The sequence below is a fragment of the Ranitomeya imitator genome, chromosome 3, assembly GCF_032444005.1.
Source record: "Ranitomeya imitator isolate aRanImi1 chromosome 3, aRanImi1.pri, whole genome shotgun sequence".
Classification (NCBI taxonomy): Eukaryota; Metazoa; Chordata; class Amphibia; order Anura; family Dendrobatidae; genus Ranitomeya; species Ranitomeya imitator.
The window spans coordinates 617,190,518-617,217,292 of record NC_091284.1 but is presented as its reverse complement, the minus strand read 5'-3'; the positions used below and the strand labels follow the sequence as shown (position 1 = coordinate 617,217,292).

Sequence of the window (26,775 nt, the reverse complement as noted above, 5' to 3'; positions counted from 1 at the left end):
GGACTGCAAAGGGTCCAAATATTGTTCTCGCGGTGTCTGTGTCCACCAGTGTATACAACAGATCTATGGGAACCCAGCCTTATATTACTAGACATACTTAGGCATTTTAGTAGTGAAAAGAAGATATGAAAAGAAAGAAAAAGAGGAATACTCCCAGAAATTGTCCCTCTTTGCTTGGCACCAACCTTACTATTACACGCTAAGATAAGAAGTGTTTTACATAAGGACATGAAGTTCTTTTGTCATGTAATTTGCTTATAAATTATAGCTGTGGACAAATTATGCCATATAAAACGTCCTAATTACTAATTAGGTTTGCTTTCTATATAAAACCCTTGAAATTCCTGTAACTATACAGATCTTCGAGCAAATCATATCCCACTATAGCTCTATTTTCCAAAGGGCCAACACTTAAAGTGCACTTTCTCTCGCCTTTTCCTGCACAATTATGCATGACTTTTGCCTTATCATGAAGCAAAGATAAAATATGCCACACTTTAGTTAAGTTATTTAATTATAGAGTAAGTATATAAAGAAAATATGGGTTATTTGACAACTTTTCCAAAGAGTATTTCAGAAATGTTAAATCCGCACAGATAATTTGTGTTCTGAAACGGAGAAGTAGCTCATAATTGCTCATAATTGCAAATCATGTAATAAATGCTAAGCTCTATAAATGAATTCTGCTCTGGAAGTAAAACAAAGCTTATTGACATGCAAGTGCCAACGTACTATAATTTAAAAGGGTCTTTTTGTGCTGAGAATAAGAAATCCAGAATCTAAGTTCCAGGCTTTTTTTCCTCCATTTTTTACTAAGTGATCTTCAGCATGTTTGGGTATAAGAGAAAATAATCTTATATAAAAAAAAATGGAAGAGGGAAACTACAGAATGTTTTATTTTATTGTGCTTTGTTTCATTTTATATTCTGTAAATGTTTTGTTAAAACATGTTGGTATAATTGTGAAAGACTGCCTCTCGTGTATTCGCTGCACTTTACAAGGCTATAAATTGGAAGGAAATAAGAATCTAGGGATACCAGAATAACTTAGAAAGGAAGGGGTTTTTCTTAAAGCAAATCTATAATAAAGTGGATATGTAGATGTGCGAATTATAAGAAACTGAATATTCCTTGTGGAATACATTAAGACATATACACATATAAGTTTAGGTTGTCATCTAGCATTAAAGGGAACCTGTCACCCCCAAAATCGATGGTGAGGTAAGCTCACCGTCATCAGGGGCTTATCTACAGCATTCTGTAATGCTGTAGATAAGCCCCCGATGTAACCTGAAAGAGGAGAAAAAGAGGTTAGATTATACTCACCCAGGGGCGGTCCCGCTGCGGTCTGGTCAAATGGGTGTCTCAGGTCCGCTCCGGCGCCTCCCATCTTCATCAGATGACGTACTCTTCTGCTCTTCACGCCACGGCTCCGGCGCAGGCGTACTTTGTCTGCCCTGTTGAGGGCAGAGCAAAGTACTGCAGTGCGCAGGCGCCGGGCCTCTCTGACCTTTCTGGCGCCTGTGCACTGCAGTACTTTCCTCTGCCCTCAAAAGGGCAAACAAAGTACACCTGCGCCAGAGCCGCGGCATGAAGACCAGAAGAAGATGTCATGGAATGAAGATGGGAGGCGCCGGAGCGGACCTGAGACACTCATCGGAGCAGGACCGCCCTTGGGTGAGTATAATCTAACCTCTTTTTCTCCTCTTTCAGGTAACATCGGCGGCTTATCTACTGCATTACAGAATGCTGTAGATAAGCCCCTGATGACGCTGAGCTTACCTCACCATCGATTTTGGGGGTGACAGGTTCCCTTTAAAAAATTAGCTCTTAACCCCTAAAACCCAGGGCCATTTTCCGTTTTTGCATTTTCATTTTTTGCTTCCCTTTTTCCCAGAGCTTGTTTTTTGAGGGACAGGTTGTACTTTTGAAGGACACCATTAGTTTTAACATATCATCTACTGGAAAATGGGGGACAAATTCCAAGTGTGGCGAAACTGCAAAATAGTGCAATTCCATAGTTCTTTTTTGGCTTTTTTTTTTTACCATGTTCACTAAATGCTAAAAGTGACATGGCATTATGATTCTCCAGGTCATTCTGAGGTCAGAGAGACCAAACATGTTTAGGTTCTTTTTTATTTAAGTGGTGAAAAAATTTTTCAAAAATAAATAAATTGCGCCATTTTTCGATACCCGTAGAGTCTCCTTTTTTCGTGATCTGGGGTTGGGTGAAGGTTTATTTTTTTGTGTGCAAAGCTGATGTTTTAAATTATACCATTTTGGTGCTGATCCAATCTTTTGATCGCCCATTATTGCATTTTAATTAAATTTTTTCTTGTTACGCTGTTTAACGATCTGGTTAATTCTTTTTTTATATTGATAAATCATGCTATTCTGAATGCGGCGATACCAAATATGTATTTTTTTATTGCTTTATTTTGAATGGGACGAAAGGGGGTGATTGGAACTTTTAGACATATTTTATTTTTTTATATTTTTAAAAACTTTATTTTTACTTTTGGCATGCTTCAATAGTATTCATAGTACACTAGAACCTGCCATAATCCGATCGGCTCTGCTACATACAGGCGATGATCAGATCACCTGTATGTAGCAGAAATGCTCACTTACTGGGCGGCGCTCATAGCAATCCGGCAGTGACAGCCATAGAGGTCTGTTAGAGACCTATGGTTGTCATGCCAACCCATCAGTGACCCGCGAACATGTGGCGAGGTCACCGATGGGTGGGATTTCCGGAACCGTGTGTTAAATGCCACTGTTAGAAATTGACAGCGGCATTTAACTACTTAACAGATTGCGGCAGTTGCGGGCACATGTCTGTTGTATATATCAGTTCAATTTTTTTTTCCACCTGCCTATTTTCAAATCCTCTTTTGTACTTCATAATGAAACATTATGCTTAGTTTGGGGTATACAATGAATTATGTTTGGCATTAAGAGTCTAAAGGGGCCAGGTGTAAGATAAGAGTGTTTTTTATCCTTTGGTGTCCTTCGTATCCTGTCATCCTTTCACCTCCCCTGCACCAGGAATAGCGTAGAGAGTAAGTTTTGAATGGTGCTTTTCATGAAAGAGGTTGCCCACTGATCTCAAACAGGAGGGCACTGCTTTCCTTCCTCTATGCCTGGGCTGGCGCTCTCCTGATTTATTAACAGTTCAGACCAGTGGTATGGTTGCACCGCTGATGCTGCAGAGACTGCTTTGCCTCCGCAGCATTGATGAGCGCAGTGGCACTTAAATTGACTGGATCAGCATTTACAAGCTCTATAGAAAAACTCTTTTAAGAACTGCGCTTTTTGCCTATAAAGACGCCGTAAGCCAAAACCAGGAGTGGAAAAAATAGAGGAAAAGTATAATAGAAACACGTCACCACTTCTGCATTTGTCACCCACTCCTGGTTGTGGCTTACAAATACTGATGTAAAATACTGACAGCGGTGATAGCTGTGGCATAAGGGGTAATACTAGGATTTCATCAGCTCACCCAACCAGACGTATTAGAATCCAATTCTCAATAGACATGTGCAGAGCACGGATCGCCACCAAGTTCCTGCCGACCGACTCCCAGGTGAAAATGCAACTCACTCACTTGTCCAGCTCATGCAAATATTAAAGATGAAAATAGAAAAAAATCTTGTCCTTTATTAGTGCATCATAAAAACAAGCTGACACGTTTCAGGCAATACTGCCCTTAGTCATAGCATAATAAAAACACATTACAACACAATATATATAAAGGCACATAACAAAAGGCTACTACCAATCACAATACATGTCAATTAACCATATATCACACACCTGAGTACCCATTGGACAAAAAAACACGCTCTGCCCAACCTGAGTGTTATACAAATGTTATAGCCACTAAGTCTATATACAGTATTGCCAGTTCATTTTTCCCACGCTCAAGAGTTCACCGGGGGTCAAACTGTGAGGCAGCGCAGCATCAGTGATGTCAATGCTAGTCACTGATGCTGCCGCCGGAAGCTTCTCATTCGTTCATCGGTGGTTTACAGCTGGGGTGGTCGCATTAGCACCGCTCCCAGTTGTAAACTCTATATCCCCTAGATATGAATTACGGCGTGGGACAAAATGCCGGACAGGTATGGTTATATTGTTGGTTTGTTCTTTTTCTTTATTACAGGAGATCAAAGGCGTTGCATGGATTAGCTGAATAATAAAGATGGCAGACTGTGTTTAGTGTTTTATCTCATTAAAAGACTTTATTCTGGCTGTGTCTTTATTTAACTCTTTACCAACTATAGTATTAGTAATGGATAGGTGTTTTATTGACACCTCTGTATTACTAAGCCTGCTTGATGTTCCCTTGCAATACAAAGGTGACATCAACTTCACAACTATTACCCCACTTGCCACTGCTACAGGACAAGTGGGAAGAGCAAGGCTAAGTGCCGGATTTGCGCCTATTCTGGGGGGCTGAGTGCTGATGTTTTTTGCCAGTGGGGGGCCAATATTCACGGTCCCTTCCTAGGCTATTAATATTCGCCCGCAGCTGTCTGCATAGCCTTTGCTGGTTATTAATTATGGGGGAACCCCACATCATTTTTGGGGGGTTCCCCATTTTAATAGCCAGTAAAGGCTAAGTATACAGCTATGAGCTGATATTAATAGCCTGGGAAGCTGCATGGGTATTACCCCCTTCCCAGGCTACAAACATCTGCCCCAGGCGCTGGCTTTCCTTCTGCTGGTTTTGAAAATTGCGCGGGAGTCCACGCCATTTTTTTCTATAAATAATTGTTTATTAATTAATTACATGTCCAGTAATTTACACACACTGTACTAATTGTATTTGTCACTGACATCTATATATATTTACCTATATGTATTTGCTGTATTTAATCAATCTCTTCTACCCTGTCAGCTCCTGCAGTGATTTTACCGAAGCCGGCAGATGAATTACCGGCTTACATTCTATCTATCTATGTATCTATCTATCTTTCTGTGCAATATAAATACATACAGTGGGGCAAAAAAGTATTTAGTCAGTCAGCAATAGTGCAAGTTCCACCACTTAAAAAGATGAGAGGCGTCTGTAATTTACATCATAGGTAGACCTCAACTATGGGAGACAAACTGAGAAAAAAAAAATCCAGAAAATCACATTGTCTGTTTTTTTTAACATTTTATTTGCATATTATGGTGGAAAATAAGTATTTGGTCAGAAACAAACAATCAAGATTTCTGGCTCTCACAGACCTGTAACTTCTTCTTTAAGAGTCTCCTCTTTCCTCCACTCATTACCTGTAGTAATAGCACCTGTTTAAACTTGTTATCAGTATAAAAAGACACCTGTGCACACCCTCAAACAGTCTGACTCCAAACTCCACTATGGTGAAGACCAAAGAGCTGTCAAAGGACACCAGAAACAAAATTGTAGCCCTGCACCAGGCTGGGAAGACTGAATCTGCAATAGCCAACCAGCTTGGAGTGAAGAAATCAACAGTGGGAGCAATAATTAGAAAATGGAAGACATACAAGACCACTGATAATCTCCCTCGATCTGGGGCTCCACGCAAAATCCCACCCCGTGGGGTCAGAATGATCACAAGAACGGTGATCAAAAATCCCAGAACCACGCGAGGGGACCTAGTAAATGAACTGCAGAGAGCTGGGACCAATGTAACAAGGCCTACCATAAGTAACACACTACTCCACCATGGACTCAGATCCTGCAGTGCCAGACGTGGCCCACTGCTTAAGCCAGTACATGTCCGGGCCTGTCTGAAGTTTGCTAGAGAGCATTTGGATGATCCAGAGGAGTTTTGGGAAAATGTCCTATGGTCTCATGAAACCAAACTGGAATTGTTTGGTAGAAACACAACTTGTCGTGTTTGGAGGAAAAAGAATACCGAGTTGCATCCATCAAACACCATACCTACTGTAAAGCATGGTGGTGGAAACATCATGCTTTGGGGCTGTTTCTCTGCAAAGGGGCTAGGACGACTGATCCGGGTACATGAAAGAATGAATGGGGCCATGTATTGTGAGATTTTGAGTGCAAACCTCCTTCCATCAGCAAGGGCATTGAAGATGAAACGTGGCTGGGTCTTTCAACATGACAATGATCCAAAGCACACCGCCAGGGCAACGAAGGAGTGGCTTTGTAAGAAGCATATCAAGGTCCTGGAGTGGCCTAGCCAGTCTCCAGATCTCAACTCTATAGAAAACCTTTGGAGGGAGTTGAAAGTCCGTGTTGCCAAGCGAAAAGCCAAAAACATCACTGCTCTAGAGGAGATCTGCATGGAGGAATGGGCCAACATACCAACAACAGTGTGTGGCAACCTTGTGAAGACTTACAGTAAACGTTTGACCTCTGTCATTGCCAACAAAGGATATATTACAAAGTATTGAGATGAAATTTTGTTTCTGACCAAATACTTATTTTCCACCATAATATGCAAATAAAATGTTAAAAAAACAGACAATGTGATTTTCTGGATTTTTTTTTCTCAGTTTGTCTCCCATAGTTGAGGTCTACCTATGATGTAAATTACAGACGCCTCTCATCTTTTTAAGTGGTGGAACTTGCACTATTGCTGACTGACTAAATACTTTTTTGCCCCACTGTATATATACTGTATACATATATATATATATATATATATATATACAGTATATATATATATATATATACATATATATATATATATATATACTAGATTGTGGCCCGATTCTAACGCATCGGGTATTCTAGAATATGCATGTCCCCGTAGTATATGGACAATGATGATTCCAGAATTCGTGGCAGACTGTGCCCGTCGCTGATTGGTCGAGGCAACCTTTATGACATCATCGTCGTCATGGCAACCATTATGACATCTACGTCGATACTGTGCCCGTCGCTGATTGGTCGAGGCGAATTCGCGGCAGACTGTGCCCGTCGCTGATTGGTCGAGGCAACCTTTATGACATCATCGTCGCCATGCTGTGCCCGTCGCTGAATGGTCGAGGCCTGGCGGCCTCGACCAATCAGAGACGCGGGATTTCCAGGACAGACAGACAGACAGAAAAACCCTTAGGCAATTATATATATAGATGTGTTACTGATATGTGTGTATATATATATATATATAATATATATACTGTATATACTAGATGGTGACCCGATTCTAACGCATCGGGTATTCTAGAATATGCATGTCAACATAATATATTGCCCAGCCACGTAGTATATTGCCCAGCCGCGTAGTATATTGCCCAGCTACGTAGAATGAATATTGCACAGCTACGTAGTATATTGCCCAGTGACGTAGTATATTGCCCAGCCACGTAGTATATTGCCCAGCCACGTAGTATATTGCCCAGTCGCGTAGCATATTGCCCAGCCACTTAGTATATTGCCCAGCTACGTAGTATACAGCACAGCCACGTAGTATATTGCCCAGTCACGTAGTATATTGCCCAGTGACGTAGTATATTGCCCAGTCACGTAGTATATTGCCCAGCCACATAGTATATTGCCCAGCCACGTAGTATACAGCACAGACACATAGTATACAGCACAGAGCCACGTAGTATACAGCACAGAGCCACGTAGAATGCAGCACAGAGTCACGTAGTATACAGCAGACACGTAGTATATTTGCCAATCACGTAGTATATTGCCCAGCCACGTAGTATACAGCACAGAACCACGTAGTATACAGCACAGAGCCACGTAGTATACAGCACAGACACGTAGTATATTGGCCAGTCACGTAGTATATTACCCAGCTACGTAGTATATTACCCAGCTACGTATGTAACAGGCTAAAAAATAAAAAATAAACATACTCACCTTCTGAAGGGGCCTTGTAATCCTGTCGCCTGTGTGCGGTGCACGCGGCAGCTTCCGGTCCCAGGTTTGGTATGAACGCAGGACCAGTGATGATGTCGCGGTCACATGACCGTGATGTCATGGCAGGTCCATGTTGCATAGCATCCTTAGCACGGAACCTGCTGCTTGCACTGCCGAGGACAGGACGACACGTCGGAGAGTGAGAATAACGTTTTTTTTTAATTATTATTATTATTTGTAACAGTAGATCTTTTTACTATTGATGCTGCATGCGCACCATCAATAGTAAAAAGTTGGTCACACAGGGTTAATAGCTGTGTAACCGGAGTGTGTTACACTGCGCTCCAGTAACGCTGGCATTAACCCTGTGTGAGGGCTGACTGGAGGGGAGTATGGAGCGGGCACTGACTGCGGGGAGGAAGAAGCGGCCATGTTGCCGCCGGACTGCGCCCGTCGCTGATTGGTCGTGGCAATGGTCATGGGCATTTTGCCACGACCAATCAGCGACTTGGATTTCCATGACAGACAGAGGCCGTGACCAATGAATATCCGTGACAGAAAGACAGACAGACGGAAGTGACCCTTAGACAATTATATAGTAGATATATATATATATATATATATATATATATATGTATTCTATATGTATATTTCTACTCTATCTATGATATTCTAACCTGTCAGTGTGATTTTTACAGTAGCCACATATGAATTGCCAGGTTTTCAAAGGACACCGATGCGTTACAAATGGACAGCACTCGCACGGTGCGAATGCTGTGCGGTTTTTTCTCGCATCCATTGACTTGCATTGACGAGTCTCGTCTGAGATACGCAGAAAATCGCAGCATGCTGCAATTTTTTTCTCAGTCCGATTTCAGCTGAGAAAAAAAAATGCAGATGAGATGTCACCATTGAATAACATTGGTCCAAGTGCAATCCGATTTTTAATCGGATTGCACTCATCCGTTTTTCTCACAAGTATGAGCCCTGAGTGTACACCTCCTGAAGGTGTACAATCCTGGAAAAAAGTGCACGGCAGAGCTCCCGTTCGCTGTGCCGTCACCATTATAATCTATGGCCCCGTCGGTGCATTCATCCGGACCCTGTTTTTGCGGCAGAATTTCGGACACATGCCCCAACGGGGACACAGAACACAATGTGAAAGCACCCTAAGAATTACCCTTTAAGTGCATGCTGGTGGTAATACGTGCCAGGTTATTTTGTATTCTTAGCATATTTTTCATTTGCAATAATTTCTTTAAATGCTCATTAAGCATTTTTTTTTATGTAACAATATTATGTGATTGCACCGCTCAGTTCTCAGTACTGTTAGAACTATAGTAATGCAAAAATCCTCTTAATCGCCCAGTGAGTTCCACTTATAAATGGCTCCGGTGACCTTTTGCATGTGCCATTTGCCATGTTTCTTGCTCAAGCATCCACTTCTATTATTTCATCTCTGGAAAGAAATAACAAGCATTGGAATCTAGAAAGCAATCTAATCTACCGCAACCCTAATAGAGAACATATACAAAAACAGTGATGTCATTGCACAGATTATGTCCAGCATTCCAAAATCTCACTGCACTCCGGGATTGGTAAAGGTCAGGCGAAACACTGGGCTATTTCATGTGTTTTCATTATAGCGGTATTTTACATGTTTTGGAACTTTCAATCTGTTGTACCGAAATGTGGTAAATAAGTAATTAAAGGTAATAAAGCGGACTTGGCCATGGGCATGTCGAGAGACGACTGTTTCCGTATATGAGAAATCCGTTAAAAAGGACTAATAATATTATTGGGATATGCACAGTTATTCCAGACTCAGAGATTTCCAGAGATGTAATATATTGAATTGCTACACCTGTCTGGAGGTCTGCAAGCTCACGGAGATGTAATGTGCAGCTTGAGGGGGAAACATCGCGTATGGCACACAGATGTGTAAGAAAGTACTGTAATTAAAACCTTACACCTGACAGACTAGACACATGAATGACACACATCTGTCCTTACACATACCAGGAAATGTGTCATCAGGATCCGACAGCCAAACCGGCAGTGGGCATTTGGTCAGCGTCAGTCACTTTTAAGGCACGATGTGATGGCGCTGCAGTTTTTTCTGATTTTAGAAAATTGCCATAAAAAATGCATAGTTTTTGCTGTCAGTTTCAAAAACTGTGGCAAAAAAGTAGAAATTGTATTTCTATTTTGGAAATCTGCATCAAAATCCCGCAGGGAAATCGCATTGTATGAGCATAACTTAGAGGTGTACATCAGGAAAATGTCCAGCCAATCTACCTTTCATGAAAAATATAATGCTACGCATTAGAGGTACTAGATTCTGTGATGTGACGCTAATCGAAGGACATATTCTGACATTTGTGGAGTTAGGAAATTAGTTTTACCCCAATACTTGCCTATTAGCATTTGCTTATCTCCCAAGGATGTCAAACTCAAATACACAGATGGTCAAAATTAAAAGCTTGGACAAAGTCATGGGCCAACCTTGATATTTATAAAAAAATGTCTACAATTCAGGAAGGTTTTCCTTATCATCAAATATAACGATGAACTTTTTCATATGGAAACAAACTTGGGCTATGTTCACACATTGCGTTTTTGCAGCATTTTACAGTACTAGCAAAGTGTATGAGATTTCAGAAATCTCATGCACATACCTTGGTTTTAGTTTCCTGACTGGTTTGTAAAACTGTTGATTTTTTTAAATCTGCAGCATGTCACTTCTTTCAGCGGTTTTGCATGTTTTTTCACCCATAGGAAGCAATTGGTAGTTGTAAAAATGCAGCAAAACACAGCAAAAAATACAGGTATCAGTTTTTGCTGTGTTTTTGGTGAAGAAACCTAAGGAAGTTAAATCATGCTTTTTTTGGGTCACTAAACTTCATCAACACGCACAAGAGAATGCAAAAACAAAGCAATAAAAACACAGCAAAAATCCCAGAAAAAAATTATTATGCCAAAAGTGCCCCCAAACAAATTAAGATATACCCACAGTAAATTCCTCCACAATACACTCCACACACAGTATGATGACCCTACTGTACCCCCCTCCCTCAATCACCCGACAAAGAACGGTGACCCCATCACAGTAGGATTCTCCAACTGTAATCCCCATACAGTCCTCCATACTGTATAATGGCCCCATATAGTCTTCCATACAGTATAATGGCCTCACATAGTGCTCCATACAGTATAATGGCCCCACATAGTCCTCCATAAAGTATAATGGCCCCACACAGTCCTTCATACAGTATAACAGCCCCACATAGTCCTCCATACAGTATAATGGCCCCACATAGTGCTCCATGCAGTATGATGGCCTCGTATAGTGCTCCATACAGTATAATAGCCTCACATAGTGCTCCACGGTATAATGTGCTCCATATCATATAATAGGACCCATATTAAAAAAAATTAGTTATCTCTGACTGTTCCCCTGCTGCTTCGGTATCTTCATTGTGTTTTCAGATACTCTGCATATCTTGGTACAGCGTTCGTGTTGCAATGACATCATCGCACCCGCAGCGCTAAGACTTTAGATGCATAGGGGGAATGATGGGAGAGGTAGTGTCAGCCGACGCACTCTCCTCCATCATAGATTTTAAATGTATCAGCATCTAGGGTCCCCTTCCCAGTATCGCATGGCAAATATACCTGATTTGGCAGGTGGGCCAGGTTTGACATACAGATGTGCTCAAAAGTTTACATACCCTGGCAGAATTTTTGGTTTCTTATCCTTTTTTCAGAGAATATGAATGATAACTTCAAAACTTTTTCTCCACTCATGGTTAGTGGTTGGGTGAAGCCATTTATTGTCAAAGTACTGTGTTTTCTCTTTTGAAATCATAATGACCACCCAAAAAATCCAAATGACCCTGATCAAAAGTTTACATACCCCATTTCTTAATACCGTGTACTGCCCCTTTTAAAATCATTGACAGCTTGAAGTCTTTTGTGGTAGTTGTGGATGAGGTTTTTATATTTTCTCAGATGGTAAAGCTGCCCACTCTTCTTGACAAAAAGCCTCCAGTTCTGGTAAATTTCTGAGCTGTCTAGCATGAAATGCACGCTTGAGATCTCCCCAGAGTGGCTCAATGATATTGAGGTCAGGAGACTGAGATGGCCACTCCAGAACCTTCACTTTGCTCTGCTGTAGCCGATGACAGGTCTACTTGGCCTTGTGTTTTGGATCGTTGTCATGTTGGAACGTCCAAGTACGTCCCATGCGCAGCTTCAGGGCTGATGAGTGCAAATTTGCCCCCAGTATTTGCTGATTATGTGCTGCATTCCTCTTTCCCTCAACTATGACCAATACTATGTGGCATTTGTGCAGTAATGGCTTCTGGCGTCTTGACCATGCAGCTCCTTTTTATTCAAGTGCCTCCTTATTGTGCAGTTTGAAACAGCCACACCGCTAGTTTTCAGAGACTCCAGTATTTCAGCTGATGTTTTTTGTGGGTTTTCCTTTGCATCCCGAACAATTTTCCTGGCAGTTGTGGATGAAATATTTGTCGGAATACCTGACTGTGGTTTTGATTTTACAGATCCCCTGATTTTCCATTTGTTAATCACAGTTTGAACACTGCTGACTGGAATTATCAATTCCTTGGATATCTTTTTGTATCCCTTTCATGTTTTATACAGTTCAACTACCATTTCCCGTAGATCCGTTGACAATTCTTTTACTTTCTCCATGACTCACAATCCAGAAACATCAGTGGCTGGATGAAAGATGCAAGAGTCTCTCTGGATCCCAGAAACTCACTCAGCTTTTATGCACACACTGATTACAAGCAAACAGGTCACAGGGGAGGATGTTACCTTTAGTAGCCAGTCAAACCCATTTGTGTCAACTTCTATGCATGTTATCAGGCCAAAATCACCAGGGTATGTGAACTTTTGATCAGGGTTATTTGGATGTTTTGGGTTGTTATTATGATTTAAAAAGAGAAAACACAGTAGTTTGACAATAAATGGCCTCACCCAACCACTGACCATGAGTGGAGAAAAAGTTTTGGTATTATCAATCATATTCTCTGAAAAGGGCCAAGAAAGCAAAAATTCTGCCGGGATATGTAAACTTCTGAGCACAACTGTATATGCTCTAAATCATAGGTTGGATTTCATGGCCTGTGTGTCTTCTTGCAGCCTTAAAGGTGAAACTATGACACATGATGCCATTCTGGCACAGTCATCAATACATTTTGATTTCATGACATCTATTTCATTACTTTCTTATTTTATTAGTTTCTGTCATTCCCTTTAGACATGTGGATGTGGATCCTATTATTTTTACAGAAGACTATGCACTTGCCATAGCAATAGTTTGTGTAACACAAGGTGAATACAGGTGTAGAGTGAAAGTCTAGGGACCAAATGCAAAATCTGTAACAGGACCCCCAGCTGATATGCACATTTATAATAATAGTGTCCTTTCATGTGAGATAACAGAAACTGAGGGCAATGTCTCCCCTTTACATACTCTAACCTTTTTGTGCAACGTGGCAGTCAGCGTGCAGGGGAAACGGTGCAATACTTCCATTTCCTCCCTGTCTCTGCCAGGGTTGAGACTCTTACACCAGACTCTCTCATGCTATAAAGCACCAAGCAGATAAAAACATTAAGGTTAGTGTAGCAACTATTTTTTTACAACCCAATAAATCACTAAAAATTGTGATTTTTATCTTTTTAAGTTTGCATAACTACAAGCGGCGAAGAAATGTAACTGTGTATAATATTCAAGTGTAATATCCAAAGCACAGTTGGGATAAGTGTCAGACAGTTTACAAAATTGTGTCGAGGGTGACCATACAATATCAGATATTTAAGGGGTCAGTCACTATAATGGCTGCTGAAAGCTGAGGTGGCTTACAATTGTAAAACATAGCTAGGAGGTCGTTAAAAAAATCTATCAGCAAGTGTTTGCAATGTAATCTGACAGCAGTGTGATGTAAAGACTTAGACCCTGATTCCAGCAATGTGTCACTTACAGGACTGCTTGGTGCAGTTTTGATAGTTTTGATTGAATCCCTGTTTTCTCTGTTGTAGATGTAGCAGTAGTAAGCATGCTGAGCTGTGTATAATTCCACCCACACAGCATATTGGCAAGCTCTCCTCTACATTGTAAACTATCAGCAAACTGCTAAGATTAGCCTGACTGACCTGCACTTGAGCTGCAGTCCTCTAGTGATAATCTCCTGCTGATAAAACATTGTTTGAATTGAAGCTACAACACATTGTCTAATAAGGGACACATCCTTGGAATCAGGCTCTCTTGCTCTATATTATGCTGCTCTCTGGTTAAATAGCAATACCTTTTGACAGATCTCCTTTAACAGCGGGGAAAGATGGCAATTGAAGTGACCCTAGATTAATATAACCTACATATATAAAGAGGGCTCGTTGGTCGCAATGCAAAATCTCCAACATGGTTCCTAACAATCAGGGGTCTTCAATAGTATTGATCTACCTATATGGGCCAATGGCAGCTTTTTGGCTCCCGTAATCTCCAGGGACAAGGAGGTAAGGCAACCCCTGCACACCCTGTAGTTAAGTCCCTGCTTATGTAAATATATTAAGAGATGAATCCACAAACCTGTACTACCCAACACAACCTATAAACAAGTGTAGTGCTGGAAAAAACATAAAATAAGTAATTGTGATAGATAGATAGATAGATAGATAGATAGATAGATAGATAGATAGATAGATAGATAGATAGATAAATAGATAGATAGACGATAGATATATCTATAAATAGATAGATAGATAGATAGATGATAGATAGACGATAGATAGACGATAGATAGATAGATAGATAGATAGATAGATAGATAGATAGATAGATAGATAGATAGATAGATAGATGATAGATAGACGATAGATAGATGATAGATAGATAGATGATAGATGATAGATAGATAGATGATAGATGATAGATAGATAGATAGATGATAGATAGATAATAGATAGATAGATAGATAGATAGATAGATAGATAGATAATAGATAGATAGATAGATAGATAGATAGATTAGATAATATGATGAAAATGATACCTGCTGACTTAAAAATATTTATTTGATGTTTGATTATATTTAATAGTCGTTAACGGACCAATAATTAACACCTAGTTTTGTCTACTGAATTAAAAGGCAGCTCTACTTAACAAGATGGCAAACTCGCACAGGTTAATTTTGTGTTTAGTCACCATTTACATCCGTAGATGTAGAAGTGGCTTTCTGAAGCTTATTACATTTTTACTTTATATAATGAATAGTTTTTAGGCTTTAGAATTACGACCGCCTTTCACTATTTCTCAGCATCAGATGTACACATCGTTCACACACCTACAGGTACGTAATGATATTTAATACGTAACAAGGTGTATAAAGTAACGAGTGCTATAATTTTTTTGTCTGAAAAAAATCAACAAATGTATATGATATCCATTTAGCATAGCTAATATAATTGTGTCCTCATATTCGGATAGAACTCGATGCAAAGCACCAGGCGCCTTGTAATTAACAACAACCAACAGGAGCTTTAATAATATGAGTGTAGTGAAAAGTTTATCTTGTTTTATTTGCTCTGTTCTCTATACGTGTGAAACGTTCCCCTCACAAGCAGACTTTCTGTGTCGAGTCGTCCACAATGACAATTGCCGCCATTGATAGTGCTGTCTGTGCTATGACAGTTAGACAAAAGCTGAAATGTATTAAACATAGCAATCCATCATCTTGCAGATGGAAAGCAGAAGCCAGCGGAGTTCATGTACACTGCCTACTGCTAACAATGGCTGGGATAGGAACAGCTCCTATGTGTTCCTAGCATTGTCCTCAAACGTCAGTGGACAAATAAATCCGCACACCACAAAGTTAGCGAAAAGAGATGCTAAAGTTGCTACAAGGCAATAATCAATTTGTAGAGCGATTTCTCCAATCAGACGAAGGGGAAAGAAATGGTGAAACATGGCAAAGACCTAAAGAAATGGCTTGTCACTTGTAAATATGACTTACAAACAAATGTCACAATAAATGGGTGCAAGGCTAAGCAAGACTGCGGATCACATATAAAACTATGAGCCAAAACCGATCCATTTATTGAAAAGTAAAAAAGGCACTTTTCTTAGGATTTCAGCCTTGTCATTTCCAATTTTCTGCTCTTTGGACATGCTTGTATTCAAATGCTGGAACATCTATTCAGCATATCAATCCTAATTAGACAATCTGTGTCTGGAAAGGATGAGAACTGGGTTATTTGCATAATTTAATCATAAATACTCAGTGATACATATTTCCAAATGCATTTGTACAATTATCTTTTCATCCTTAGGGCAACGGTATTAATATGATTAGGCAATATTTCTGGAAAAAAAAAAAAAAAACAGGCAAGTATGCACTCTTTTTAACTGCAGCTTAAGGCGATATGAAAAATTAATTAATTTCTGAGGAAAATCAATTTCTCTACGTGACCACATTAGACATTACTAAACGAAGGCTCAAAGTCCTTTCTCCAGATGAACATTTTCCATTTTGTCTTGCAAACACTGATTGTTGAGTGAACATCCCAATAATTACGTTGTTAGGAGAGCTAAAGCGATTTTTTTTTTCCCCCCTTCGAATATATATATATCAATTATTAATTCATTTTTCGACTACATATGCGGCCGTGTAATGCTAGAACGCATTAGACCAAAAAGAAACTTTGCTTGACCAGTCACTTACGAACAAAGCGGTGGCGCTAAATCTATCTGAGAGGATGTTTTATTAATGAATATCCTATTTAACGAAGAGGAGCGGGACGTCAAATGCTTTTTATCTGGAATCCGATCATTTACATTTGCACTTATACTTATGCGCTCCATAAACAGGCTTACGCGATATGTTACAGCATTGGTGATACAGATAATATGACAATAAAGGACCCAGGTGGTTCATCCCATTGTAGGAAAAGTCACTGGCTTGTATGTTAATTACTAGAGAAAATCTGCGATTTCAAATGTATCTTTTTTTTTTTTTTGCCTCCGAGTGAACAAATATATAAATTACTACATGCAAATTTTCGGGATTCATTTAATTTGCATGAAGGTACTTGAACAAATTTTTGAATCTAAGGAGCTCATTTTTCATGCATTTTCCCTTTCATCATAATCTAACATCTGTCATTTCTTTTTGAAGTTATTATCGGGCCTATTCCCATTTGGACACGGTTGCTGGGTGACCGGTATCTCAGCACCCACTTTGACAGGAACAGATGTGAAAATGATCAAGAGATTTCCCAAGGGTCCCTCAAATCACAAACAACTTGTATGAAAAACAAACAGCATCCTTGTCGTGCACCCACCAAAGACCTTTCCATACCAGACCAGACTCCTTTATGCCTTTTCAATCAGGCTATTCACCATTCTTCCCTGTGTCTACCCCTCCCTCACCTTAGACACATCAAAAAAAAAAAAACCCGTAAAGGAATGCCAATAATTTACAGCAATGTCCTACACAATGTCTACAAACATCTCTGGAGCTGCAGACATCAGTGCTGTGTTTTACTGGATGTAAACTACTGGGATTTACTAACTGCTTCAACCGGCAGCACTTTAATCTTTAAACATATAGCAAATGTGATAAATATCAGGCCCGAAGATGATTATTGTACTCCGCGCACACAAATATGGAGCAAAAAATAACCGTGCACAACATATAATACTTACACCACACTACACTAAAGAATCGATCAATTAACAAAAAGTTTATTTTGCTCCATAAAAAAGGAAATACATTACACAAACCAACGTTTGCTGAAATCACTTCTGAAAATAATATTCTTTTTTTTTTTTATAATTGCTTCCAAACTTACAGCAGTTCTGTGCCAATTTGCACCTGCACCGCGCTGGCACCAGACATGTGGGCGCTCATTTTCAAGGTGATATATGTGAGAATTAGGTGCAATTTGTACAATTGACAAATTTTAGCTGGAAAGAAAATGAGGTCCATTCTCATGCTTTTCATTACAGCAAAAGTCTAATAGTGTAGCTTACTTTAAGGAATGGAGTCATATATCTTTGTGGATGGATGGATGGATGGATGGATAGATAGATAGGAGATAGATAGATAGATAGATAGATAGATAGATAGATAGATAGATAGATAGAAGATAGAATGATAGATAGATAGATAGATAGATAGATAGATAGATAGATAGATAGATAGATAGATAAACGGATGGATAGATAGATAGAAGATAGAATGATAGATAGATAGGAGATAGATAGATAAACGGATGGATAGATAGATAGAAGATAGAATGATAGATAGATAGATAGCTATGAGATAGATAATAGATAGATATGCAATAGATAGATAGACAGACAGATAGATAGATAGATATGAGATAGATAGATAGATAGATAGATAGATAGATAGATAGATATGAGATAGATAGATAGATAGATATCAGATAGATAGATAGATAGATAGATAGATAATAGATAGATATGCAATAGATAGACAGATACTATAGATATGAGATAAATGATAGATAATAGGCAGACAGACAAATAGATAGATAGATAGATAGATAGATAGATAGATAGATAGATAGATAGATAGATAGACAGATAGATAGCTATGAGATAGATAATATGTAGATATGCAATAGATAGATAGATAGACAGACAGACAGACAGATAGATAGATAGATAGATAGATAGATAGATAGATATGAGATAGATAGTTAGATAGATAGATAATAGATAGATAGATAGTTAGATACTGTAGATATGAGATAAATGATAGATAGATAATAGACAGACAGACAGACAGATAAATAGATAGATAGGATAGACAGCCAGATACCATAGATACATTATATATATATATATATATATATATATATATATGCATATATACATATAAGAATATATGTGGTGTAACAATCTTGTACATGTTCTATATGAGCACAAATTAGATAGATAGATAGATATTCATTGTAAAGTTTTGTGGCATATATTGGTACTATAGAAAAAATATATATATATAGGTATATATATATGTCTCTGTACAGTATATGCTTATGTGTATGATTTACGACTTAAAGTCTACAAGGATTACCTGTAACGTTTAATCAAACGCTTTAAAATAATTTAGGGACGACCTGTACGACTCCAATAATGGGGCTTGGGCTGAAATCTGCTGACTCTTTTCCCATGGGATAGCTTGAATAAATGTAATTCTATGGTTTCATAAAAGCAGGTCAAGTTTCTCTCCCCTGGGGTCTCCTGGAAGGTTTGAAACATGGCTGAACCACTACTAAAAATTCACACCCCTGTGCACTACAAGAAGTGGGTGGTTTGGAGAAAATAGTTTTATAGATGGTTGATATTACCAGTTCTACGCAGTGATGTTTTGAAAAAAAAAAAAGAATATGGACACACACTTTTAGACAGCACTCTGGAACGAACCGATCACCTTTATTACCATACAGTATGTACAAATTAATATTCCTCTACAAAGTGCACACATGGCAGAGTAGAGCTGATAAAGCTGTGCTAACTTGCTGGATAGTTAACTCACTATTTTTACAACCACTCTATGTAGACCAACAAACAGAAAACTCACACCTCACACTTGTGCCAAATGACTCTCAGCTTTGCTATATATATATATATATACATCCCCAGTGCCCACTGCATCTATCCAATGCATTCGGCTAATGTTTTGTTGGGATGTCTGTATATTCAGCTGTCCCAGTCCCGTATACTATGTATCCAGTAGTCATTTACCACTGTAGTAATATTGCGCTCTCCATATAGTGAAAGGCAGAGTAAGTGGAGACTTATGGTTCCCGCTTCTTGTGGTCTTGGCCACATTATCTCCCAGTGTATGACAAGTAGGTTCATAGATTGCAAGCTACCTGCTAGAACAGAATACATGCTCCATCTCATCTTCTGGAGAGTCCAGGACGTGCTACTATCGTTATACAATATAAGGTGATACTACTGTAATGAATCTCTACAAACAATATTTCCCAAGGTTTTATGACTGCACATGTATTATAAAGGCAGCAGAGCTGATATTGCTTTTTAACTTTTCACTCGCCCCTACAAAGGTAAGGTCATGCTGTATGTTCAGACATCTACAAATTCCATGATACTAAGGTGCGCGGTGCCCAATGATAAACTCAGCCCTGCTACATCTGACAAAAATGGTTTGGACTTACGAGTTTTATGTGTTTATTACATGTATGATATTACTCAGGACCAGCAAATCCCATAGCTAGCATACAGAGATATAAAAATATAAAGAAGCTGTCAGTACTTAATGGTGGATGACTAAAACTTTCTATGTGTAGAAATGGCAAAAACAAGTAGATATCAGCATAGATGGAAATCCAAATCTGCGCACAGGAACAGTTACATTTCTTCCTAAATTGACTCTTTATTATATTATTTATCCACTGTATCAGAAACTTTTCCTTTCACCTCCTTTCTACATAATAATAATATTTTACGTTGTAAAGGTTCCTACATATCTGAAATCATGTTTATAGATCTAACCATATTGATTGGTGTCGCTTCCGGCAGCGTTTTCCATAGAATTTTGCCAAATCAGTCAATTTGTGACTTTAGGATATAATTGTGTCCCTTATTCACACTGACCATTTCATTCTCCTGACCCAGCATTTAAATTGTGAATTACACACTTGTATCGACTGAATTTTACTTTACATGTACAATGCTTATTTTCTATCAATATTGAATCCTGAATAACAGCAACGGTCACCGGCAGAGCCCCAAGTTTCTCCGTCACCTTCCATAAACCTTTGCTGTTCCATTTTTTATTTAAGAAACAGATGTGGTTTTCGAGTGGGCAGAGGGACATTGTGTGTTTTTCTGTGACAGTACAAGTGACTTCTTGTTTGACCTTGGGCAAGCTGCGTTTAATTGTGCCTCTGGCCATCCAACTGTAATTGAGTAGTAACGGAATGGCTAGAAGTGTAAATTGCTTGGAGGGCCTTTGGAAAGGTAATCTATAGATACTAAATTTTGATTATGACAGGTGATATGGATTTTTCTAAGATATACTTTTCCAAATAAGATAGATCAACAAAATGTGACTTCTGGCTTTAATAAAATGTATCTTAGACTCCTCGTAACCCTTTCAGTGACTGTGGCTTGCTAAGGTTATGTAATACCTTGCAGGTTTCTCAGTAGGCTGTATATAAATATATATATATATATATATATATATATATATATATATATATATATATATATATATATATGTATATAATGTCCTTTAAACGTGGAATTTCCATCCAGAGATTTAATTTAATGATGGAAACTAAAGCAAATGTATCATGTTATCAGACCCAGCATTTTATTATACTACATATTAATGATTCAGGACATACGTTCATATCTTTACGCTGTGAGACATGCTAATTTATGGCAAATAGATGTAGCAGCCTTATTGAAAAAAAATGAATTATATATTAAAAAAAAAATAATTTATAAATAATATTTTATTATAACAAAAAAATACTAAAATATACAGAAATATATATATTTGTTTAATTTTAGGAGCAAGTAAGATAATAGACGTGCATACATTGCATGTACAGCGCTATGGAATATGTCAGCTCTATCGAAGTCATTTGAAATAAAGATAATTAAGAATTAGATCTTGTGCTAGAAGTAAATCCCATAAAATAAAATGACTACATAGTTCAGACATATACCGTATATATATATATATATATATATATCCATACATATATATATGGTACACTTACAATGAACGCTTCTTAGATACAGACACAAGCTTCACTATATGGAAGGCAATGAAGGTCCACACTGTGGACTTCTCAGAAACTCATCAGTCGAATGTCAAAGTTTGGCATCCGAGTAACAGATCTAACATGTACTAGGGATAAGGACACAATTAATCTAGAAGTCAAATACGGATCCTTAGATGAAGAGTTATCCAGTATTAGAACGTATTAAATACTATTCCAAAAATGTAACTTGACAAGGTTATCTATCTTAGATGCATCAGCAGCTCTTCCTTGTAAATGTAAATGTGTGAAAAATGTAAAGGTAAATTCACACATAAACAAAAAAATATATAAAAAAATTTTTTTTACAACAAGCACGTATTACGAATAATATACTAAAAATGTCAATATATACGTATCCTTACTTTACTGTGACTCAATCCACAGATCTATAATTAATTATAAGATGACAGTTAATGTTTAGTATCGAGTTGAATAAAAAAAAACTGCAAATAAATGTAATAATTAGATACAACTGAGAAAAAAAATCTAGAAAGAAAATATTGCAAGGAATTAGAATTTTAACATTGAGATAAAATAGGTGTGCTCTAATTTTCCTAAGTTGTATCACTTTTTCCTCGTCAACTTCTAATAATTCTGAAATAACTGAGATACACTTTGTTGGAAATATATCTAGGGTATTTTTTATGCCCTGGCATTACAAACCTCACGACACAAATTAAATTCCTCTGGCATTAGCGAGCAGCTAAATCATTAATTATTAGTTGTAAATGGATGACAACACTACAAAGGAAGAACAGTGAGTTAGCCCCTGAAACTGAGGTTAAGCTGGAAATTACAAAACCTACAAACAAAATCTTTAATTATAAGAGAACCTTTATATGAAAGAAATGGAGGATCTGTAACTTAAATAAACTTTTTGGAGGTGCAGTCCTGAGAGCTGATCAGAGGTAAGTCTACGTCCTGGGCTGGTGAATGTGCTGTTTTCACTAGCAGTCGTGTATGGCTCAATGTCCTTGATGTAACATATACCACAAAATAACAAATAAATGAGCAGAGGTGAAAGGTCAGAACCACAAGCAACGCTATGAGAAACACATCAACTAATTAACTGCAAATGCAATGTGTTTGTACATTCCTAAATGGAGCATGAAGTAGGGGATGTCTGTTAGTGTACTCTATAAAATATATATGGATGGGTATGTATATCATATATAGATAAAATAATCATATATAATAATACAATAATCATAAATGTTATTGATAGAAATGAATAGTTATTATTCATATAAATTGCTAATACATCAGTATATTTACCATTTGATCATTTGGGTTGCGAAAAATAGCCTTATCGAGATACATAGGGAGATTTAATGGCTCCAGTTTTGCAGGCATGCTTAACATTCTTTCATTTGAGTTTCATTAAAAAATAAAAAAAAATGTATTTAACTGGAAACACAATGTTATGAAAGAAAATAACTTTTTAATCAAATAATGAAACCCATGGATATAGATGTGTCAATGCTTGTGTGTCCCTATATAAAATGAATAATAATAATAATAATAATCATAATAATAATGACTTTGTCCAACACTGTCAGGTTTAAAAATAATAAACTGAGCTCAAATATACTATATATATATATATCGTATTTATATAATGTGTTTTACCAGTTGTTTCAAAATTAGCCTTCCTCCTCTCGTCTGTATTTGAGTCACTCATCTATGGCTGATCTGATGATTTGCTTATTAGAAAGTTGCTCTGACCTTTTCATACACTTAAATTTCATGTGGACTGTAATCTTGCTGGATAATAAAACCCTCTAAGGGTCATTGCATTTATGGTTTGTATCCAGTACTTTGACTATCAGTGAAATCTTCCCCCCATGGGAAAAGACAGCTCTCTGGTGTCCCAGTAGGTCACTTGCTCTTTTCTTCTTCTCCAAACATCTAAATCCCCTGAGAATTCCATGAAGTGTCACATGTTGATCCCGCAAGCAATGATCACACCTAGACCAGGCTGTGGATGCCACAGATGAACCTTCCCCTGGAGTATAGTTTATTGTGTTTGTTTACAGGAATAATCTTCTGGTTGCCTGTCTAATGTTTCAAGATGACTTTTAGCAGTGATTTTTAATCAGCTTCCCCCCAGACACCTCTTCCAATTCCCCTGCTCCCTTTAACAATTTGCTCTAATGCTTTCTGCTTGTTCCTCAACACTAAACTTTCTGAATGTTTCCAGAGGGGAAGTAGCAGCTTTATCACCAGCTAGCCATGCAGCTTACCTATATTAATAAATGGCATTATACATGGCGGCGGCCGCCGAGAGCCTGGAGGCCCTAAAAATAGATCCCGGCACATCCCATAATCACTTTAGCATTGATGATAGTGCAATAATACAAATTAGGATATGATGAACCACACTATTAGCGCGTCTGGGCAGCTACTGTAATAATTGCCCTGTTAAAGAGTTAACTATCTCATGGAAATACTGCAGAACTTTCCTTTTTTTATTTTCTGCGTGAAAACTGGCCACGGAAATAGAATAGTAGTGATAATAACATATTGATCAGAAGCTGATCGGTGATCAATAATCATACACGGAATTGCCAACCTGAATAGTGCGAAATGACAACGACAGCAAGAAATCTAAGAAGAACCAAGAAACATGGCTCATTTTAAAATAAAAGAAGGCAATTGGCTTATTAATATTTCCAAGAATATATGTGTATTCTATGGCCTGATACTTTTGTAAGTTTCAGTCCTTATGACAATACCTGCATTGTTCATGGTTAACCAATGGAAGGGTTAACACCAGGCACATACTGGGATGCCCTGGCAGGTTGTCACATCCAGACATGATCTTTTCCCATGAGTTTCACATGGTTTCCAGGACAGCTATAACCAATGGTGGAACATAAGTGAGACTTTGTGTGCCACCTAGCTCCGGGATGGACATCCTCTCTCCTGGTGAATGCCAGCCTGGCCCATGGTGGGCATATACCCAGCAACTCCCACATAAACTTAGTAGGCAGCGTGTACTCACCTGGCGTTTGTGCAGTCGTTGTAGAGGGTCTCAAAATCCTTCCTGGAGATGAGTTTGCAGCGGTTGACCCCTGGTTGAATGGCCCCCAATCCTCTCAAGATCCGGACCTGCTCCACGTTACACACCACTGGGGTGATCTCCAGCCTCTTGAGCTTGGTGTAGACGGTGTGAAGCCCCCCCACCAGATGCTTCAAGAAGAGGTCAAAAGCCTGGGGCAAGCAGATGAGCTCACAAGCCTCCACGGTGAAGGAGGCCACCTTGGCCCCTCTGAGGTCCACCATCCTGCACTCATTGTTCTGAGGGATGTTCTCCACTGGGGAGGGAGTGGAGTAGACCGGCTTGCCGGGCAGGTTGGTGCTGGGGGCACTGCTGGTGGAGGTGGAGGAGGTGGTGCTGGTGGAGGTGCTGGGGATGGCAGCGCTGTGGTGGTGGCTGCTGTTGGTGGCCAGGCTGGGGCTGCCACTGCTCCCACCACCTCCTGCTGCTGCCGTTGCTGTCCCTGGGCTGCTGTTGACGATGCTGATACTGCTGGCAGCAGGGCTGCTGATGCTGGAGGTCACCGTGGTGGCGGCTATGGGCTCCGGTCTGTACAGACTTGGTCCGGATGAAGAAGGAGTTGGAGAAGCTGAGGATGAGGAGGACGCGGAGATCCCTGGCTGAGGGGTCACCAGCTGGGTCGGTGGGATGAGAGCAGCCGGCACGGCCATGGTCACATAGGAGTCCTCCCAGAGTAACACTGCTGACAAGAAGCTGCACTGTGGGGAGGGGAAAGTTCCACGGGGAACTCGCATAGAATGCACGAGTGACAAAGAGTCCAGGGGGGAGGGTTAACCCCTGAGCCCCCACAAGTGCACAGCCCCGGCAGCAGCAGCAGCAGGCACTCGCGCTCAGGCTGCGTGTTTGTCTCTTGTCTTCCCCGAGTCTCAGCAGAAAGTTGAGAGATGAAGGTGAAGAGGAGGAGGAGGCTGGCAGGACCCGGGGGCTGGCTGGCAGCACATTGATCAAAGATTGAGCACGAATGACAGAAGGAAAATGAGGCTGAAAAGTGCTGCCTGCTCTGTGCACGGGTTGTTGTTGTCACACGGTGCAGGGGAGGAGCTCAGCCAACTTGTGCTCCCGAGCTGGAGGATGGAGGCACAGGGCTTCCTGGTGTCACTCTGCCAGGGGCAGCTTCCCTGCCAGTCACAGCACTCAGGAACTTCTCTGCCAGCCCTGCACTTATACAGCTTCCCTGCCAGTCACAGCACTCAGGAACTTCTCTGCCACCCTGCACTCCTGGAGCTTCACTGCCATCCTGCACTTATAAAACTTCTCTGCCAGCCCTGCACTTATACAGCTTCCCTGCCAGTCACAGCACTCAGGAACTTCTCTGCCAGCCCTGCACTTATACAGCTTCCCTGCCAGTCACAGCACTCAGGAACTTCTCTGCCACCCTGCACTCCTGGAGCTTCACTGCCATCCTGCACTTATAAAACTTCTCTGCCAGCCCTGCACTTATACAGCTTCCCTGCCAGTCACAGCACTCAGGAACTTCTCTGCCAGCCCTGCACTTATACAGCTTCCCTGCCAGTCACAGCACTCAGGAACTTCTCTGCCACCCTGCACTCCTGGAGCTTCACTGCCATCCTGCACTTATAAAACTTCTCTGCCAGCCCTGCACTTATACAGCTTCCCTGCCAGTCACAGCACTCAGGAACTTCTCTGCCACCCTGCACTCCTGGAGCTTCACTGCCATCCTGCACTTATAAAACTTCTCTGCCAGCCCTGCACTTATACAGCTTCCCTGCCAGTCACAGCACTCGGGAACTTCTCTGCCAGCCCTGCTCTTATACAGCTTCCCTGCCAGTCACAGCACTCGGGAACTTCTCTGCCAGCCCTGCTCTTATACAGCTTCCCTGCCAGTCACAGCACTCGGGAACTTCTCTGCCAGCCCTGCTCTTATACAGCTTCCCTGCCAGTCACAGCACTCAGGAACTTCTCTGCCACCCTGCACTCCTGGAGCTTCACTGCCAGTCACAGCACTCAGGAACTTCTCTGCCAGCCCTGCACTCCTGGAGCTTCACTGCCATCCTGCACTTATAAAACTTCTCTGCCAGCCCT

At 39.8% G+C, this 26,775-nt stretch overlaps 1 protein-coding gene across 13 annotated transcripts in view; it reads right to left on the bottom strand.

Annotated features, from left to right (window-relative positions):
- The window catches only part of DACH1 (dachshund family transcription factor 1), a 519,671-nt gene extending 493,915 nt beyond the window's left edge, over window positions 1-25,756 (bottom strand). For 6 of the 13 annotated variants that reach the window (XM_069758144.1, XM_069758143.1, XM_069758145.1 and 3 more), the window contains exon 1: window positions 24,676-25,596. In XM_069758144.1, the coding sequence (XP_069614245.1) occupies window positions 24,676-25,466 (791 nt within the window). In that variant the 5' untranslated portion in view covers window positions 25,467-25,596. Of the gene's footprint in view, window positions 1-24,675 lie in introns of all 13 variants that reach the window. The other 7 variants (XM_069758153.1, XM_069758155.1, XM_069758152.1 and 4 more) reach the window with 4 other exon arrangements.
- Window positions 25,757-26,775: the final 1,019 nt, after the last annotated feature.